Consider the following 15725-nt stretch of genomic DNA (forward strand, 5'->3'; position numbering starts at 1 on the left):
TTCCAAACACACCTTATAACACCAAGTACAGTAATATGTCTCCCAAGGAAGCTGATAAACCCATTCTTAAAGTAATGGAGACGAATGAAAAGCCTTTAAACTTATACTAAACAACTGTAAAAATAAAAGAAAAAGCTCTTAAGCTTACTGTGAATAAAAAATATATAGGCTAGTATATAACAGTACATATTAAGATAGATCTAATTTCATAATTTTAGCATATTTTGAAAGACGACCTTAATTAGGCAATAGAAATATTCTTCATTGTAATCTACATTCATCGACACATTATGGTCAAGAAAACTTATCTCAATACCAAGAATTTCAAGTACAATATGGTAATATAATCTTACTCTACATACAAAACTTTGGTTTTTAGTTAACTAAATCATAAATGATATGGAAATAAAAATATGAGACATGTACTATATTCTACATACTGCAGGAAACAGTGCAACCAAATTCTTTATCAAGTCATAGTAAAACCTATAAACATGACTAAAATACTAAATAATTTGGTGCAAATGATACAACAGAAATTCTGGAAACTTCAAAACATCCCCTTAATATACTATGAATTACTCTGCAAATAAAACTATCGTTATGGCAAATCAAAGACTTCCAAGAACAAAAAAAATGAAAAACCATAAACTAATATAAAACTGAGGTGCATCCTGTTATTCAGTAATCTAAATAGGATATAATTATGCCATTCCTCAGATCGGAGCTGTTCATATCCAACACACCAGACTGCATAACAATAGCTATTACATACTGTAACCACTTGCTACTGCTGAGATATGTAACACAACATGGGATACTTTTCATTCATTCTTCCAACACCAGACAATATACCTGAATCTATGTAAAAAAACTTTCTAATACTAAATGGCATTACATACACTCCCAAACTCTGATTTCAATTAAAAGTCTTCAATACAAAACCTATATAATAACCATTAAATATAACAAAACCACCTTTTTACCCAAGATATATCTAGTACTAAATTTTGTTTAAATACATGAACATATAAACCAAATCAATAAAAGGTTGTCTAATGTTGAAACATTAAATTCTGCACAGCAAAATTCTCTTCAATATCCAATCTAATTTCCTAATTGTCTAGGTTAACTCCAATCAGTTATATATGTATAACCCTGTTATTATTAATTATTAAAGCAAATGCATTATATTTGCTCTCTCTACCTGAATCTGTCTCTTGGCCCCCTAGTTATGAATCAGATCATTACAAATCTGATCAATTACTAATCAAAATTAAACAAATAACCCCTGGCATTTGTGATACGATCTCTAATAGGTTCAATGTCATCTGTCAACATACTGCCTATTCCATCAATTGTGATCGTTCCTCATCCAGGTAACTTTGATAAATCAACGTCATCTCCAGGCAAGCCAATCGCATTCACCCTACCAACACCATCACTCACCTTGAAATCTTTGAATACCAAGCAATCTTACCTAGCTACATTTTGCTTTCTTGTGTTTAATCCTTACAAGCTTAGATCATGGATCCTTATAATATGAAACACATCAACTGACCTAGTTGTAAAACTCTAGTACAACTGACTACTAACATCTAAAACACACAAGTTACAGGCATACATGTAATTCCTCTAATAGACAATAAAATCAATACAATACTGCATTACTGTATTATCATTATTACTAGCCAAGCCACAACCCTAGTTGGAAAAACAGGATGCAGTAAGTTCAAGAGCTCCAACAGAAATAAATAGTGGAGTAAGGAAAGGGAATAAGGAAGCAAATAAACTACATAAAAAAGTACTGAATACTAACAATAAAAAAAAATATTTTAACATCGGTAACAACGTTAAAAATAGATGTTAAATATAAAATATGAAGATAGACTTATGTCAGTCTGTTCAACATAAAAATATTTGCTGCAAGTTTGAACTTTTGAATGCCTAATGATTCAACTGCCTGATTACGAAAATCATTCCTTAATCTGGTCGTAGCTTGAATAAAACTTCAGCCTTATGATGGAGAAGGCATGGCTATTAGAATTACCTGCATACCTAGTATTACGTATAGAATGATACAGTATGGAAAGATTTGAATGCATAGGATATTCAGAATTATGAAAAATCTTATGCAACATGCAGAAAGAACTAACTGAACCATGGTGCCAGAGATTAATATCTAAATCTGACATAAGAAATTTAATACACTACAAGTTCTTCTCTAACAAATCAAGACGAGATTCAACACCAGAAGACCAGACAGGAGAACAATACTTGAAACAAGGCAGAACGAAAGAACAAAAATACTTCAAAATACACCAGAAAATTATTTTATCAATTAGCCAGTTTTTTGTATGAACAAGTAGACCGAATGCGTTTCTCAAAATAAGAATATGTGTGCAGGAGGAAATACATCCCTTAGAAGTCACCATGCCACTTATGTAGGTATCAGTTGCAATGAATTCTTCCAGAACTCACACTACACTGTCTGAAAGGTCAAATTACTTGCAGGCAATTACACCTCCAGCCAAGAGCCAACTTAACTTTAAGCAATAATTCTCTAAAACCCAACCCACAACCATAAATTGAACATAACTATGAAATAGTGTAATGGCAGGACTGTAAGTCTTAAATATACTGTGCTGGTCATCAGTTGTGGTAGATGACAAGTAAGTCTTTCTGCATCAATCACTTAAAATGTCCTCTAACATCTAAGAAATCCAGTCTACAGTAATTTAAATAACAATATACTGTATCACAATTTCTGATTTGTGGATTCAACCAAGACCTAAATGTCCACGTTCGACTTACAAATAAGCAGCAGCTTATGCAATCAGTGGCACAAGATGATGATGATGATGATGATGAAGAAAAAAAAAAATTCAAGAAAAGACTATGCAATACTAACAATAAACTAAAAGAATCAATAAGAGAATTAAACTTACTAATATACTCAAAACAAAACTTCAAGCGCATAAGTGAAATGATCAACACTATTCATGAGAGCTCCCATTGCAACTTGTTATTGTTATCCTACATAACCTCAGTCAATGCTTGTTATTCTCTTCCTACTACTACTCTGCCTGATATATAATACTTTCATTCTCCACGACAATGGACTACTGCCAATTATGATTCAGGGATCCTTCTCCAATTTCCTCAATTTTCCTATTTATTTTGAACTTGGGCCTGGATAAAAATCTAGTCAGTCAGAAGGTATGGCAAATGTAAACCAAGGGCTTGAGTAAAAAAAAACTGTGCAAGTTACAAAATAAACAAATCTAAACACATCACTCGTGATTACAGTAAAATTAGCTACGACTATGTTATGCAGTCTGTCAACATCAAGATACAGTATAGATACATTATGGAGGCAAAACTCCAGCATAAAACCCATGCAAGCATAGGGTGAGCCCAAGACAGCAGATGAACATAGCAAGCACCGGACCAGTCACGCTTGAGACTCTGCAAATAACCTCTTTTATTAGTTTAAACCAGGGTATCATCAATCAATTAGTTTCTCTCAAAACCCGTGTGCCAACAGGTCTCATGTGTTGCACACCCTAATTCAATAAATTTATGAAAAAAAATTCCTCTAATACAGTACTTGAATCAATTTCAATGAATACTGAAGAAAATAAGAAATCTGTATACAACATACATCTTTAAACAACTCGTTGTTTTAATGTATTAAACTACCACTTCAACCAATGCTAAACATGTACTGTACTGTATGTCCACAAAAACTACTGTGCTGCAATAAAAGTATTTCAAAAATATACATCAATCGTGTATGTAATCATCCAAGTTATTTAAAAAAGTCCTTTCAATAACACACTCATGTAAATTTAAAAATGGAACCCTGGATAACATTACCGTGAAACCATTATACAAATTGTAATCATACCTTATCAAAAAACAATCTAAATATAATAAAAAAAAATCCCACCTAAATTATTTTGAATACTAGGAACTAGTTATTTTTTTTATCATCCCTAAATGTTATGATTCTTTCGCACATAAGTTGAAGTTTGCTGGAATGTGAAACACAAAATAATATCCTAAGCATTACAATCTCAAGAAGATGACTAGGATGTAATTATTGATCACTGAATGTAGTATTAACTACAACAAAAATGTATAGCCTACTGTAATAATTCTTATAAACAATCGCAGATAGTGAACTGTAAAGTGTAGCCAGTCCTGTACAGTACTTTCTTATTGCCTTGACATTAAATTTGCAAATACTGTATAAATTTCCTAAAATTAAGCAATCAAAATCTACATAACACAACTCTACTTCATAACCCTGGGACTAAATTTTTCTAAAACTTACAATATCTGACTTCTAAAAATCCCACCGATACAGTATTTACAATAACCACAATCAAGTACTTTGCTTTTGATACAGATTTCCCAGGAAATAAAAAATCTAATCACTTACTAGAGGAAAAAAAAACATTATCTTATGAGACTGCTAAAAATAATTCTTCACAAAGATTCCAATATTTCTAATGTTATAAATAGAATATAAATAACACACCTCTGGTATATACTAATCAAGGAGATGAGTTATGGAAGTTCTACAAAATTTTTAGTATAGAGTTTTGTAACTATGCAAACTACATATTCCAACAGTCTTTGTTGCACTGTTAATGTCTTCCTTTTAAAAATTCTAATCAAACTGAAATCTGAGAGGAAAGAAGAAGGCTGAAAAAAGCAAGGGAACTTAGTAATAAATATCCTAAGTCACACAGGAAAACCAAAGCTTAGAAACCTTACCATAAATTGGTAACCGTGTACACGTTTGTGTTTACCAATCTCAGCACCACACGCAAAGCACTGAAAATAAAAGCAATGATTCAATATTCATGTCAATTCTTTATAAACCATTTCTCATCCCTTAAAACACAACACATACAGCAAGAAAAGTTTACATAACTAGTAAACTATTAATAAAATAAATGTAAATCTGCAAATAACTCTCAGTGAAAGTTGGTGATGCAACAAAAAAAAAAACATTAAAATAAACACACACACACTCATACATATGTAAATATCCTGTATATATACAGTATATGATGTATTATGGCAGCATAATTGAATACCGTAGTTGACTACTTTGTATACTCAGCTTATTTCAACAATACTGTACTTACATACATACATATAATATATTCAAATTACCCATCTATTTTAATACCTTAATGTCTGGATTCTCTTACCGACCTACCTCAGGATCAGTCCCAAGCCGAAAACACTCAAGAGACAATAGCTTCTGGCCAGCCAGGGAATCGAACCCAGGTCCAAAAAGCTAGCCTGGCATGACAGTGACAATACCATTTCTTCGTGGCTAAATAGTATCGTCACTGTCATGCCAGCTTTGTGGACCACGGTTCGATTCCCTGGCCGGCCCGAAGCTATAGTGTACAGTAGTCTTTGAGTGGGTTCGCCTTGGGACTCTGATCCTAAGGTCGGTAAGAGAATCCAGACATTAAGGTATCAAAATATATGGCTTATTTGAATATAAAAAACGTATCTAAATGTGCAAAATTTATCATATATATATATATATATATATATATATATATATATATATATATATATATATATATATATATATATATATATATATATATATATATATATATATATATATATATATATATATATATATATATATATATATATATATATATATATGTATATATAAATATATATACATATATTATATATATATATATATATATATATATATATATATATATATATATATATATATATATATTACCCAACACCTTATAAAAGTGACAAATTTGGAATAATTTGTATTTTCCCTAACTACTGTATACAAAAAGGAAGCTCTTTACATAGGACTATTATTTCAGCGATAGCTGAAACCAGCCAATAAACTTTTTGCGAGGTGTAGGGTAGTTAGCAGAGAGCTAGTGGGGTAGACCAACCACCCTGCTCAAATAGGCACTAGTAAACAAATGTCACTTTGCAACAGCGGGAGGACATTTTGGGCAAGGTGATGGTGGGACCAGTATGCGTAAAGAGATTCAGTTTTGCATAGTTGCCATAGAAAAAATACAAATTATACCAAATTTGTCATTTGTTCCAACACTAGATACAAAACTTACGCTCTTTACATAGGAGACTCCCCCATGATGGGTGGAAGTCCATTAACCAATTGGCTGGAGACTGTCCCAGGGTATCCCTCTGTGCTACATATGAGCTGTTTAGAGGGACCCTTGATATTACTATTATTGTTACTTGCTAAGCCACAACCGTAGTTGGAAAGCAAGATGCTATAAACCCAAGGGCCCCAACACGAATAATACCCCAGTGAGGAAAGGAAATAAGGAAAAAAATAATCTAAGAACAGTAACAACACAAAAAATATATAATTCCCATGTAATTTATAAAAACTTTAACAAAACAAGAGGAAGAGAAATTAGCTAGAATAGTGTGCCTCATGCAAGAGAACTCCAACCCAAGACAGTGGAAGACCATGGTACAGAGGCTATGGCACTACCCAAGACTAGAGAACAATGGTTTGATTTTGGAGTGATCTTCTAGAAGAGCCGCTACTTGTCCCCTAAGGGAACTGAGGTGTTAGATTACGTTGTGAGCTGCCACCACAGGACCAATTGAGAAAGTGTCTGGGCTCATGTGGGTTAAGTCCTCTAAGTAGTCGGCAGTGAACGTAGTTTGGCGTTTCCACCTGCCTATGAGCAGTGTCTGCTGTACTGAGAGCTTTTTCTTAAATGCCAGAGAGGTGCTGACCCCTCTGACATTGTGTGCACGGGGGCCCGTATAAGGTTGAGCGACATCCTGAGCCATGGTTCTTTCAATCATACGCCTGATCCATGAGGAGATCGAGTTCTTTGTGACTCTCCTCGATTCAACCCAAGCTCAAGAAGAGCCTATTGATCTAAGGTCTGGCTCGTCGTGTTCTCTTAAGATACATCCTCAACGCTTTTACGGGGCATAGTAACAGCTCATCACGACCGTCTGTACTGACCAAAGACTCCCAATCTGGAAGGAGCCAAACCTAGGATCAGCTACCACCAGATTTTGAGTTTTAGCTACAAACTCCGGAACGAAACTGAGAGTGACTTGCCCCAATCCCTTTGAATAGGCAATATCAAAGGAAAGGCTGTGAAGCTTGCAGAGTCCAGGACTAACATAAAAACCATCTGAGTCAAATCCTTGATAGAGGCTTGTCTCAGCGGTTCGTAAGAGGCTCCTTTCAGGGAACGTAGGACTTTGACAATGTTCCACGGGGGTGGGCTGACTGCCGATTGTGGGCAAGATCGCTCAAAGTTTCGAAGTTTGAGGGATAATTTCTTCGAGAAGGAAATGTTCACTCCGTTCAGTTCAAAGACCAAGCTTAAGGCTGAGCGAAAGCCTTTCACCTCTGCAACCAAATAGAACTTTTCCTTCCTGAGATACAGTAAAAATTCTATTATTATTGGGATAGAGGCACTGAGAGGATAGATACCCCTCCCACAACACCATCCACAAAAGACTCGCCACTTCGACTGGTACACAGCAGTCGATGAGTCCCAGAGATAACCCGACATGTGTCTAGCAACTGGCTTCGAAAAGCCTCTCCTTTCGATGAGTTGCTGGATAACCTCCAGGCGTGAAGACGCAGCGAAGTCACTGCTCATTGGAAAATCTTCATGTGTGGCTGTCTGAGTAGATCAGGAAGTGGGGCAGTTCCCTCTGTGTCTCTGTAAGCAGATGTAGAAGGTTTGAAGGCCACTCTGCATACTGCCATAGCGGACTTATTAGGGTCACATAGTGTGGGTACAGTACTGGAGCAGTACACCAGAAGTTTCCGATTGAGACGTCACGAACAGGTCTATCGTTGGAGAACTTCACAAAATCAAGACTTTGTTGGCTATCTGTTGATTCAAACCCCATTCAGTACCAACTAACAGAGTCCTCCTACTCCGATTGTCCGGCAGCACGTCCTTTTTGATAGGGATGAAGCGGGCTGTTAAGGTTACCAAGTTGTCTTCTGTCCATCTGAGGATTTCTACATCTAATTGGCACAGTTGCTGAGAAAAGGTACCTCTTTATTTGTTGATGTGATCTACCACCATAGTGCTGCTGCTCATCAGCACTACGTGGTGTCCTGATAGGAGCTGATGGAAATGCTTGAGAGCCAGAAAAAGAGGCTTTAATTTCCAGGAGGTTGATAAATTGCCTTTCAGATTCAGACCAAAGCCTGGATGCTGTCAGGTGTAACAGATAAGCCCCCAACCCTTCTTTTGATGCATCTGTGAAGAGCATCAAATCAGGGGGAGGAGAGAGGAGGTATATTCCCTTAAGCAGGTTGGTGTCTAACACCCACCAGCTCAGGTCACTCTTTGCTCGATTCTCACCGGTACTAGTGTCAGGTGGGTCCGTGTGCCGAGACCAAAAGGTCTTCAGCTGCCACTAAAGTGACCAAATACAGAGACGGCCATGACGGGAAGACCTTGCCTAGTGTGGTCTCGATTCTCATCCCTGGAAATAACATATCTTGGACCGGTTGCAGATGAGACTTCTCGCAATTCATCAGGATCCCCAGATCCTGACAGAAGGCCAAAAGTTTTTCTCGATGGAGAAGAAGGATCTCCTACGAATCTTCTAGAACTAGCCAATCGTCTAGATATTAAAGAAGACGAATGGCGTTCTTGTGTGCCCTAGCGGACACTGGAGTAAAGACTCTTGTGAACACCTGAGGTGCTCTGGACAGGCTGAAACACAGCAATTTGAATTGGTATATCTGATAGTCCATAGTAAAGCATAGGTACTTCCTTAATGGCAGATGTATTGGGATCGGGAAATATTCGTCTTTCAGGTCCAACAAGATCATGAAATTGTTCAGTCTGACAAACACGTTCAGGGCTGAGAGGTCTTTCACAGGTCTCCAGCCGCCAGACGCCTTTTCTACAAGAAATAAAAGACTGTACTGTAAGAGCCTGGAGACCACCCACCCGGGACCTCCTGAAGAGCGCCCTTCTCTAGAATGGTCCAGACTTTGGCCCGTAGGGACTGGTCCTTTGCCGCTCCCTTGGCATAGAACCTCAGGGCAGTTGGACTTTGATTCAATGGAGGGGGAAAATCGAAAGGAACGATATATCCCTTTCTTAAAAAAAAAGTCGACCAAAGGTATGCTTCGTAATTCTTCCACCTCTGCCATCTGCTCATAAGAAATCCCCCCACCAGTGGACTGGTCGGGGGATTGCCCTCCCTAGCGTGGTTGTCGTCGCTGGGATTTCTTGCCTTTAACTTTGCGTCCTTCTCCTTTGGGGTGTTCTGCTTCTGTCCAGTCTGAAGTTTAGGAGACTGTTGTCTCTGCCTTGGAAGAGCCTGCTGGAAGGAGCGAAAGCAGACAACCCACTGGAGGAGTGTCTTAGCTCACCCTTCTCCATCGATCTGCTACGTTCTCAATGGTTTCCCCGTCAAAGAAGGCGGGTCCATTCACTGGAGCGTTGCGCAGCCTCATTGCCTCTCTCTTTGGCACCTGCTTCTGGAATCTTGAGACAACTACATCACGTCACCTCAAGATCCAGTTAACCCATTGGTTCACCACAGTCTCCGTCAAGAATTTGAGAGTTCTAGCACCCAAGAGAAGGAAAGAGAACAGCGTCTCCTTCCTCTTAGGAGAGGAGAAGTCCTCATTCTTGACAAGATAGCCGATCGTACCCAACCAACAATCCCGCCACGAAGTTAATTGCAAGGTACACTTTGCAACCTGCTCCATGTTACCAGTGTCTGCAGCAGAAAACTGAACAGGGAGAGTTGTTAGTTTCTTCAAAGGCGTCTGGGTCAACAATACAATCGCTGGATCCAGCGATAAGGAGGAAGGATCGTCTCCCATTACCTCACAGTAATTCCTCTGCATTATGTAAGGAGGACGAAGTAACCTAGAGGAGTCCACCAAACGAAGAGAGCGAGAGGAGCCAGCTACTTGGCCATAAGCTCTCTTTGCTGCCTTAACTCCCCTTCCCCAAGGTAAGGTAACTTTGGGTCTGGAAGGTTTAGGAGCACCAGACAACTAGTCCAGGACCGTATCTTTACCTTCAGTCGGGATATCATCAGATTCTTCCACGTTGTTAACCTTCCTGATACAAGCCAGAAGCTTTAGAAATTTTTATCCGAATCTTTCTACTCAGGTGTAACATTCGGGCTGGTGGAAGCAGGGAGCGCTCATCTGAGTGCCCGGAACTGTAATCAAAAGGTTATACCTCTCCTGAGCTGACACCCATAGTAGCCCGGGGAGAGTGAGGGTTATTAACAAAAATACTATTGGAAGGTGAGTGTGCTCTGGGGGGAAGGCTGATATGACCAAGTCTAATGCTAGCGGATGAGACTGAGGACTGTTCCCCTCGAGTCTGAGGTTCATCTCTAGAATGCCAGTTCTTGGATAGTCTTCATGTCTTTCCTCTCTCTTGGTTGAATCTCAAATTCATCCAAGAGAGGATTCCTCTCCCCTAGTTGACTCTGGTGGTTTAGCAACCCCACAGCCAACTCGGAGAGGTGTATCCTTCGGTCGAGATGAAGGATCTTTCCAGTCGTCGATCCTAACAAGCTTACAGCTCTCCGAGCAAGAGACTGGGCAAAGGTTAGAGAATTCCGACATTCAGGGAGAGGCAATCTCTCTTTCCCTAACCGACCTAGTGGTCATGACCTGAGTCACTGTCCCAGTTCGGATCCCTGATCTTAAGGTAATCTTCGTACCTTGAGACTCTCTGGGTGACAGGAAACAGAGGCAGTGGTGGGGCTCTAGCTAGTTTAGATCGCCTAGGGTCAGAAAGATCGCTAGATCCTTTAGGAGAATCCAGGGGGACGACAGGAACCTTTGCTGCTGCAGCTGGAGAATAGTTGGAAATTCCCATCGCTTGTTTAAGCACTTTCACCAGGTCTTGAAACCAAGGTCCATCCTTGGCTAACAAGTTACCTGATGGTTCAGTCTCTCTGTGTTGGGATGGTTGTGATCGTACCTGCTGAGGTGGAGAGTGCACATCAACCCTCTCCCAGGTGAGCGCTCTCAGGGAGAACGACCTTGACGAGGTTGGTTGGTGAGGTGAGACTGTGCTCTCGCTAACCTCCACTCTCTTCTCAACTCTACGATAGCGATCTCTAAAGTGCGTGGGAACCTCAAGGACTTGATGAGAATCAGGTTTCCTCACTTCCAGTGGATAAGCTCTCCCATCCTCGCTAGAAGGAAACGCATGCCATAACGCGGGAATCATCTCTACCTTCGGCGACTATACAAGATCAAGTCCTCGAGCGCCAAGAAGCAGAGCTCTCTTGCTCACCTGTTGTCGCGAAGGAGAAAGGCGCCTGGCTTTCCTTACCTTAAGAAGTGAGGAATGATAGAGGACTGAGAGCTTGCGCTGCAGCGAAACTGGTAAAAACTCAGAAGAGTTGCCTGTCTGACCGCCTTTCGGTGGTACTCTCGCAGAGGGGGACCACCCAAATGAAGATACTTCCTCTCTCTCCTGATGGCGTATCGTCTCGCGGACTAGGGAGCTGCTACTTTAAATAGAGGGTTGGAGAAGTTCTCTACACTCGCAAACGAGAAGATTGATCGACTCCTCCTTCCGATGGCACATCGCCTCAGGGACTGGAAACATCCTTCCTCCTTCGTCATCCAGCTCCAATGGAATGGAGCATGGTATGGACGAGTCCATTACCTTTCGGTGGTACCCTCGCAGAGGGGGACCACTCAAGAGATCCTTCCTCTCTCTCCTGATGGCGTATTGTCTCGCAGACGAGTGAGCTGCTACTTTAAAGCGAGGGTCAGAGAAGAGCTCTATACTCGCAAACGAGAAGATCGATCGACTCCTCCTTCCTATGGCGCATCGCCTCAGGGACAACGGAGCTGCCAGTCAGAAGGTTATGTCGCTTCGTCTTTCCTCGGAAGGTCAAACTGCGCAACACTGAAAGGGGAACTTTCAGGTTTCCCAAGTTGCTTCTCCTCCCATCGGGCAAGCCCCGAAAGAGGATCAAGTTCTCTGAACAACCTCTGGAACAAAGCTTGTTCCCGAGACCTGAGAGTCTCAGGACAAGTCACTCAGAGTAGTGCTTCTCCTCCCACCAAGGCAGGAGGAACATCGGGGAGAGCAGAAGAGGACTCAGCGCTCGAGCGCGCCAAAAGCAGGACCTCCTGTACCTTCTCCTTAGACGGAGGACGACCCATCAACCCAGAGGAGGGCCATAGCAGACAAACTGCATCGTCTGAGACTCCCGCGGAGGACTCCCTCACTGCCCCTCTAGGGGGAGGCAATGGGAGGAGAGCACGCACGAGGTTATCCCAGCGTTACCAGGGCGCCACTCGAACTCGACCGTTCCCCAGAGCAAACTGGTAGGGTAGTCAGGAGGGAGAGATCGAGCTGGAGGAGAAAGAAGTCGGGTCTATTTCCCTATCGAGGCTAACCTCAAAGGAGAACTCCTCTTAGACTACCATTTCTTCTGCCTACCAAACCTCAACCACTGGGAGGGCGACCACTACCAGCACACATTACAGGGAGACTCCTTTGTGCATGAATGACCTCGGCACGAAGGGCAGAGACCGTGAGGATCCGTCTTCTCAGAGGACATAAAGATGCCACAAAGGCTCCCTTCACAACCAGGACAAACTCGCATGGTTGTACCTCACGGGCAGGCACACCTGAAAAGAACATAGTTTCAGCCAGTTTAAGTTAACGAGTGAGTGAGACAGGTTTACACTCTACCGAGCCGAATTAAAAAGTGATGTTTAGCTGGGGGGAGCAGAGGGTAAACACACCTCACTAACTAGGGGTGGGTACTTAAACCCTGTTTAACCTTCAGTTTTCACTCTTTTTCAGCTCAACCAAGATAACAATGCTATATTACAGAGCGGAAAGTTTGTATCTTACATCAGGACAAAATTGTTTGCTATCACTCATAAACGTAAGCAGAAGCTGACACTATCCATTGGGACTACAAGCTTACAAATAACCTTGCAAGGGTATTTTTCACACAGCCGTTGTGCTAGTGCTCCAAAGAGATTTGCCTGTATTAAAAGACTTGAAGAAACATGTCTTTAGCAAGAGGCATCTGGTTGAGATTTATCTAGACACTTGAGAAGGTGCAGAAACTCCACTGCAATCCCCATTAGAAACACAAAATTCATAAACACAGTGAAAAAGAAAAGAATAGTTTGCCTAAACTTATCAGTGGGAATGTCTTTTCTCACTGAGGGCTGATACTGAATTGGTTTGTCAGTAAGCCAACAAGGGAGCCAGTGCTTCCAAGCTACCAACATGCAGGTAACACCGGCTGGTTGTTGAACCCTCATTATTATTCTTAATTACCCTATTCTCAGACGTAAAGGATGAGGGTTGTATCTGTGTAGGATACAAACACTAGTCTGAAGCACATAATCTAATTCAGCAGTTAAGGATAACTTGCATACCTAATTTTGTAAAAATTCCCTTTATAATGCTTTTGTTTTGGTCGCCATGACAGAAGTCAGAATAGTTCATCAAATTCCATACAAGTGGTTCTGCCGTCTATACTTTGCTTTCCCATTTTCTGTATTAACATCTAGTACCAATTTGTATCCTCCAATCATAACCGTTTTCCTGTCATGTGACTTTTTCTTGGCTAACCTCTTACCTCCAGTTTCTATAAAGCTCCAACCCTTTATATACTAGCTCCTACCTAATTATGCCACACACTTGAAACAGCCTTTTTTGTATACAAGAAAGATGTCAGTATTACCAGCATCCAAAACAATAGGTCATTTCCATTTTGCCAGAAATATGAAATGTTACTGGTGTGTTTACAGCTATTTTGAATAGTTTTGATTTTAATAGCCAAAAAGACACATTTTTAACGTATTATAGATGGGTTAAACAAGGATACGTCTGAAAAGGCCAATTTCAGATGAAAAGCCGGTAGGGAGTCAAATGCAGGGTTGAGACTCGATGTTAGGGTAGCTACGGATACATAGATCTAAAGGGTCCAGTTGCAAGGAGAGGATTTGCCCCATTAAGTAAGGATACATCTCCTAGGATAGGTTAGGTGGAGAATCTTAGGATAGGTGGTGCTCTTGTGTTTTTCCTTTTTTAAAATGTAGTTTTTCATTCATAGCATCTGGATTATTATAAGATCTTATAGTATGCTGTAATTTGAAAAATTAGAACTACCCCAAAATTCAAAAAATTAGGACTTCCTAAAAATTGAAAAATTAAAAATTCCGCAAAATTTTAAAAATTAGAACTAGCGCAAAATCTAACAAATTAGAGCTTCCGCAGTATGTAAGAAATCAGGACTTCCGCAAAATTTAAGATATTAGAAATTCCCCAAAATTTTAAAAATTAGGAATTCTCCAAAATTATCTGCAACAGAACTGTTCAAAGTAGCAATAAATACAACATAACCACTTATTTTCTTCATTTGGAATGTTGACTTACAATAAATATCTACTTTATTTTCCCATTATTGTGTATATCTGATAATTACTATTACTGTAAATTATGTTTTTGTTGTTTTCCTGATCAAATACCCCAGTTTCCCACTAATTTCATACGGGGGGAATAAGAAAACACATAAATGGTGGTTTGCCCAAGATTCATGATCAGAAATGGACAAAATAAAAGGTAACAAGTGAGAGAAATATATGGTTCAAGTATTTGGCTAGAAATTAAAGAATCAAATATTTACCAATCTTCCATAACCAACTAACCGCTGTTTAGAGGTTCACTGTGGGGAACAGTAAGTCCTCAAAACAGCAGTGACTATGATATTGTGGCTAGCCTAGTTATAGCTATGGCTATTAGTGCAGTCTGTTATGACAATTTATATTTAAAGAAACAGGGCCTTATGCCCTGGGGGATAAGGTCGGGAGACCATTCAATCTACGTCGCTCACCAGGAATTGGGCCAAGGGCATAAAGGCTAGGCTACTCTTGCAACTTTAGTTACCAAGATACCTAAAACATAAGATTACTTCCTTTGACTATTCTAAACTCTCAAGTACATAAAACTTCGGCAGTTAAGCAAATAAAAACAAAGTGTGAACTTGACATCTTTATTTTAAAAGAGCCGCCATTCAGATCACGTGACCCCTGACCTCTCACCTGTAAACAAAGATCGAAGTCTTCACACTCTAAACACCGTACTCTCAGCCCGTTGACATCTTCCTCACAGTAGTTGCAGTGATACTTGGCAAAAGTATCTGTAGGATATAAGGCATCGTTAGAACAAATTTCAAGACGATATAGCCTAGAAAGCCAGAGTTATTCGCTTTCAAATAACACAGAGTTCGGGAGCGATAGCTCACCCGCCATTTTGCTTCCTAGTACACTGATGACGTCACAGAATGTGCTAAATGACTAATATGAAGCTTATTTTAGCAATTTATATAGCATTCTGATTACCGATTTACTCTACCGTATTTTAAGAATGGGTGACTTTGAACATCGTGAGCTATATAAAACTGGAACACATGTTTTTTACGTAAAATTCGAAGAAAACCCTTACTGTACGAAAGCACAGGCTGGATGCTACTGGCGGCACCGTTGCCAGACGACTGATTTTGACGCATGCTACAATGGCACCAAATATCTGCAATTTAGTATAAAGTTTTGCATTTCTCTGGTAAAAGCTTATATGAACAAAATCATACCTTTTTTCACTTATTTCTTTGCGTAGGTATGCTACGGACTGTGTCACTAGAAAGGAAAA

The 15725-nt window shown here is 39.9% G+C and overlaps 1 protein-coding gene across 6 annotated transcripts in view; it reads right to left on the bottom strand.

The window, feature by feature from the left end:
- Window positions 1–15725, bottom strand: part of LOC137650125 (transcriptional adapter 2-beta-like) — a 174856-nt gene extending 159131 nt beyond the window's left edge. For 4 of the 6 annotated variants that reach the window (XR_011045917.1, XR_011045916.1, XM_068383262.1 and 1 more), the window contains exons 1-3: window positions 15522–15624; window positions 15119–15216; window positions 4786–4845 (exon numbers count right to left, since the gene is read on the bottom strand). Coding sequence is in view for 4 of the 6 variants with exons in the window: in XM_068383262.1 (XP_068239363.1) it covers window positions 4786–4845; window positions 15119–15216; window positions 15522–15585 (222 nt within the window). In the remaining 2 variants the exon portion in view is untranslated. Of the gene's footprint in view, window positions 1–4785; window positions 4846–15118; window positions 15217–15321; window positions 15369–15521; window positions 15625–15666 lie in introns of those variants that run through there. The other 2 variants (XM_068383264.1, XM_068383263.1) reach the window with 2 other exon arrangements.

The sequence above is a fragment of the Palaemon carinicauda genome, chromosome 11 (genome assembly GCF_036898095.1).
Source record: "Palaemon carinicauda isolate YSFRI2023 chromosome 11, ASM3689809v2, whole genome shotgun sequence".
In the NCBI taxonomy this organism is placed as follows: Eukaryota; Metazoa; Arthropoda; class Malacostraca; order Decapoda; family Palaemonidae; genus Palaemon; species Palaemon carinicauda.